At 36.0% G+C, this 5,621-nt stretch overlaps 1 protein-coding gene across 1 annotated transcript; it reads left to right on the top strand.

Annotated features, from left to right (window-relative positions):
• The first annotated feature begins 806 nt into the window (after nt 1–806).
• Nucleotides 807–5,137, top strand: LOC111915226 (lipoxygenase 2, chloroplastic). Its single transcript, XM_042901254.2, has 9 exons — nt 807–1,695; nt 1,984–2,228; nt 2,325–2,565; nt 2,647–2,964; nt 3,057–3,142; nt 3,221–3,331; nt 3,418–3,719; nt 3,836–4,102; nt 4,179–5,137. Exons 1-9 carry the CDS (start codon nt 1,320–1,322, stop codon nt 4,936–4,938), a joined length of 2,706 nt encoding a protein of 901 aa, XP_042757188.1. The 5' UTR covers nt 807–1,319; the 3' UTR covers nt 4,939–5,137.
• Nucleotides 5,138–5,621: the final 484 nt, after the last annotated feature.

Genomic DNA, 5,621 nt, shown 5'->3' with positions numbered 1-5,621 from the left:
TACCCGTATTTTATAAGAACTAATGTATTTTTTGTTTTTATTCTTGAATTTATTGTTCAAAAATTTGTTATTCTACAAGAAGTTTTTTAAAGTCATGATCAAGAAAATAAGTTCAAGAATATTTTTATTTTTGAATATACTCATAAACATATTCTGTCAGAATGTCCAAATTAAAAGAATTATAATTCGGAAAATCGGATTTTTAAAATTAACAGAATCTATGATCCCTTAAAAAAATGCAATTTTTCTTTATTAAATCTATATTAATTGACTAAATTACCATTGTAATTAATTAAGATGATATTTTTCAATTATATTTAATTCAATAATATATATATATATATATATATATATATATATATATATATATATATATATATTATTGAATTAAATATAATTGAAAAATATCATCTTATCACTTTTTAAAATAAGTAAATTTGATTAGCTCGCATTTATGCATACAATAACACAATAATTACTTTGAATAAAATAACCTAAACATATATATATATATATATATATATATATATATATATATATATATATATATATATATATATATAATTTTCTAATAATATATACAAAAGTTTTCTAATAATATTTACAAAAGATCAACATTAGGTTACGGTCCATTAAACAAAAAAATATTTAAAATATTAAAATGACTAAAATAATTAATTAATAGGAGCAATGAAATCAAACCTATCATTAAATTAATCTGCCAACATTTCTCCGCAAAAATAATTGTATCAAGACGAGAGAGCTTCTACCGGTAGATTTTTTTTTTTTTTTTTTTTTTTTTTTTTTTTTTTTTTGAGTTAATGATTGATTTCATTTTATTATAATAGTTTAATACATATCGATTGAAGGCAAACGGGGAACAAGCTGCGCCGCTAGCCCTTTCTGGATGGCTAAATCAATTCTTTTAAAAACAACATTTGTAGATTTAAGAGATATGATATTAGAATGCATTTTCCGTTGGACTCTATTGAGGAGCTCTACCGCTTCTGGTGCGAGAAACCAAATATATCGAATGCAAAAGATACAAACACATGTTGATTTTCTATACATGCATTCTTGTGCTTTACCACTTTGCAGGTAGCGGATTTCAAAGAAGTAGTATCAAGTGTTATTTAACTTTGATGAGATCCAAGGTTCAAATTCCGTCTAAAACCTAGCCAGATAGAATTAAAAATAGTTTAATAAAAAGTTAAATCCATACAATAAAAAATTATCGTTTTAAGAAAGTAACAATTTTTTAGTATAAATATAGAGGGTGATCTTCCAACTCTAAACTCACACAAACAAAAAACAAAAACATGTTTAATTCTCAGATCAACCAATCTCACTCTTTCCATAACTTATTCACACTGCAAAAGCCCTTCCTAGCTAGAGACCTTGACGCCACCCACCATTCCTCCTCCTCCGCCTACTCCCCCACCACCATTCTCCTCCTGCCGACAACCACAAAGAAATTCAATGCCACACATAGTCGTAGCACTCGACCTACCTCAGCAGGTGGTAAAATAAAAGCCATAAAAAATCCTTTGCTTGCTAATATCACCAAAGTCAGTGGTGTCATCCACACCAAATCAACCTACCTCTTCAGTGTAACACCTAGCCGCGTTCTTGACGATGCTCTCAGTTTCGTATGGACGTATGTGTTGCTCGAGTTCGTTTCTAAAGACCTTGATTGTACGTATACCTAAAATATTTGACTAGTACTTTAATAGTTATATATTTGGTTTTAATGTAGTACTGCCTTATCTTACGTACCAATACCATGCATGTGTACAATACATATATTACGCCAGTAGATAATGCTGTCTACTTCGATTCAATTTCATATATCACTTATGTTTGGAATCTAGAGAGTACATAAAAAGATAGCTGGAGACATAAAGCCCAATGGCAATATATGAAGGTTAAGATAATTTTTATTTTAAGAATATGGTATAAAAATTGGTGTTGATTTTGATACAGCAAAAGGTGAGCCGAAGAGGGTGAAAACGAAAGCACCTTATGATACTTTTGGTGGGCAATACACCTTCCACTTTGACGTACCTGATGATTTTGGGGAGATCGGAGCTGTGTTGGTTGAGAATGACTACCGCAACAAGATATATATACAGAAAATTGAACTCTCCGACAAAGTTACCTTCACATGTAATTCTTGGGTTCATTCCAGTCGAGATAACCCCCAGAGGAGGATCTTCTTCGCCGACAAGGTTATATAACTGTCCGTATACTCATGTTTATTAGCAGTTCGTGGCGGTGGCAGCCATTAATAACCCTTCTTATTAATCTATTTGTAATTTGTACAGTGTTACCTGCCGTCGGAAACGCCAGAAGCCCTCAAGTCGCTGAGAAAGAAAGATTTGGAGTTCATTCGAGGCACTGGTGAAGGAGAGCGTAAAGCTTTCGAGAGGATTTACGATTACGATGTATACAACGACCTTGGAGATCCCGACAATAAGAAATCAGATCTTGCACGGCCGGTGCTCGGTGGCAAGAAATTTCCTTACCCTAGGCGCTGCCGTACTGGTCGGAAAATGTCTTCCACAGGTTCATATATATCTACGATAGTTGTTTGCAATTATAGTTGTCTTAAAATTAACTTGCTGAACAATCCATGTTGAATAACAGATCCATTGACGGAGACAAGATCTTCAGACCCGTTTTATGTACCAATTGATGAAGACTTTTCAGAGATAAAGTCGGTATCATTTGGAGCGAGGACATTGTATAATTTGCTCCTTTCTGTTATACCCCGCATAGGCACGGCTTTGATAGGAAAAGACGAAGACTTTCTTTTATTCGAGGATATAGACCAGCTTTTCGACGAAGGAGTTCTTATAAATGGTAGTGATAAAGAAGCTGCAAGTGTTTTGCCTAGAATTATTCATGAGGTTGCTGATGCTCCAGATGACCTTATCAAGTTTGATCCACCTGAAACCGTCCGCAGTAAGCTAGCATGCATGCATTCATTACGTAACCTTTTTATTAAGTTATTTGTGATCGGATTCGTGCATATAAAGCTTTTCTACACATTGCAGGGGACACGTTCTTTTGGCTCCGTGATGATGAATTCAGTCGACAAATGCTTGCTGGTCTTAATCCATGTAGCCTACAGTTGGTTACGGTATAAATATTTAACACAACAAATTATGTTTTTGCATAAATTAGCGAGGAAAATATTATAACGTCATGTTGTGTGTAGGAATGGCCATTGATGAGTAAATTAGACCCAAAAGTCTATGGGCCACCTGAATCAGCGATCACCAAGGAGATTGTAGAGCGAGAAATTAAAGGTTTCATGACATTTGATGAGGTAATTAAAGAAAACAGAAGGCCAAAATTAAATATATACAACGCCATTGATTAATTGATGTTGAAAAATCAATCATGTTGTTGCAGGCTTTGGCACAAAAGAAACTGTTCATGTTGGATTACCATGATCTGCTATTGCCCTACGTAAGCAAAACAAGAGATCTTGAAGGGGTAACTCTATATGGTTCAAGGACTTTAATGTTCCTTACTCCTGCTGGAACGTTGACACCAGTTGCCATAGAGTTGACTCGTCCATCATCAGAATGGCAACCACAGTGGAAGCATGTCTACACACCTTCTTTGGGTGCAACCGGTTCATGGCTCTGGAAGCTAGCCAAGGCTCATGTCCTTTCTCATGATTCTGGTGTTCACCAGCTTGTTAGTCATTGGTAACTAATCGGTTCCCATTTTCCTTAATTTACACATGTTTGTATGTTTTCCCCCAACTAGATCACATTAATTCATAGATGAGGTGATCATGATCATGATTTGATTTGCGTTGCAGGCTAAGAACTCATTGTGCAATTGAGCCTTACATAATTGCCACCCATCGTAATCTTAGCCAAATACATCCTATTGCACGACTACTCCACCCTCATTTTCGGTACACCCTGAAAATCAACGCCCTAGCTCGACAATCTCTCATTAATGCCGGTGGTATTATAGAGTCAACATTCTCTCCTGGAAAATATTGTATGCAACTTTGCTCTGACGCCTACGATTTGTTGTGGCGTTTTGATCATGAGGCACTTCCAGCTGACCTGATTAGCAGGTGCATTTCCTAACTTAATTTTTGCAACTAATTTTTTCCGATGCAGTCTCTTTATCTATATGTTTATATTTTATAGGGGAATGGCTGTTGAAGATGAAACTGCACCACATGGTTTGAAGCTAACAATCGAGGACTATCCATATGCAAACGACGGTCTAATCCTTTGGGATGCCATCAAACAGTGGGTTACATCTTTTGTCAACAACTACTACCCAAAAGCAAGCCTCGTAGAATCTGATGAAGAGCTTCAAGCATGGTGGAATGAAATTCGAACAGTTGGACATGGAGACAAGAAGGACGAATCATGGTGGCCACACCTCAAAACCCAAGATGATTTGATTGGAATCGTATCAACGATCATATGGGTGGCTTCCGGCCTCCATTCAGCTGTGAACTTCGGACAATATGATTTTGCTGGCTATTTCCCAAACCGACCAACCATCGCCAGAACCAAAATGCCTAACGATGACCCAACAGATAAAGAGTGGCAGGCATTCCTAAACCGGCCTGAGGATGCGTTGTTGAAATGCTTCCCTTCCAAAAAGCAAGCTACCATAGTCATGGCAATTCTAGATGTTTTATCAACTCATTCCACGGATGAGGAGTATATTGGTAAAACTGTAGAAGGGCCATTTGAGGCAGAGCCGGCTATAAAGAAAGCATATGAAGAGTTTCGTGCAAGAATTAATGAAATGGAACTCATCATAGATTCAAGGAATGCTGATCACAATTTAAGGAACCGAAGTGGTGCAGGGTTAGTTCCATACCAGCTTCTCAAGCCTTTTTCTGAAGCTGGTGTTACCGGAAAAGGTGTTCCAAACAGCGTCTCCATCTAGTTCAGTCGTTTCCAGCTGCAATAAAGCCTTTCAAGATCAATATATGGTCTGATGCTACATTAATAAGATCACTAAGTAGGTTGTTGTGTTTTTTTGATGTGTCCTTAACAACATATGGTGTTGTTAAGTATTGTTGTTACCAACACTAGTAGTTGGAAATTACGTAATGTGAAATAAAAGAATCTTGGTTCTAAGAATAATCCAGTTAGTCTTGATCAATGACTCGTAAAATATGTATTCAAGCTCATATATTGATGGTGTTTAGGGTTCTACACTAGCAATTGGACGGAACGCAAACAAACAAACACCCAAAGAAAATATAGCAATGAATCCGATGATTAGATGAGTCTTAATTCACTACTACAAAAAAGGGCATTACCGACGGCCAAACTGTCGATAACCCATCAGTAATAGGTTTTACCGACGGAAGTGCAACTGATCCAAATACGTCGGTATATTCTCGTTGTTAATCGTTTGTAACGGATTTCTGACATTACGACAAATTTTAGTGACGGATTTTACTGTCAGTAATCAATAACGGATTACCGACGGATTTATATATGCAACGGAATACTGACGGAATAATTCAGTAACGGGTTACCAACGGAATATTTTGCGACAGAATACTGACCGATTTTCTTGTAACGCATTACTAACGGATTCTGACAGTATAAATATAATTT

The sequence above is a fragment of the Lactuca sativa genome, chromosome 1 (assembly GCF_002870075.4).
Source record: "Lactuca sativa cultivar Salinas chromosome 1, Lsat_Salinas_v11, whole genome shotgun sequence".
Classification (NCBI taxonomy): Eukaryota; Viridiplantae; Streptophyta; class Magnoliopsida; order Asterales; family Asteraceae; genus Lactuca; species Lactuca sativa.
This window is presented reverse-complemented; position numbering and strand designations above follow the sequence as displayed.

What these genes read in the sequence shown, in the direction of transcription:
- LOC111915226 (XM_042901254.2), top strand. Translation starts at nt 1,320, where the DNA reads ATGTTTAATTCTCAGATCAACCAATCTCACTCTTTCCATAACTTATTC. An exon ending in TCGGAAAATGTCTTCCACAG is followed by an intron (nt 2,566 to 2,646) that starts GTTCATATATAT and finishes GTTGAATAACAG; the next exon opens with ATCCATTGACGGAGACAAGA. An exon ending in GTAGCCTACAGTTGGTTACG is followed by an intron (nt 3,143 to 3,220) that starts GTATAAATATTT and finishes TGTTGTGTGTAG; the next exon opens with GAATGGCCATTGATGAGTAA.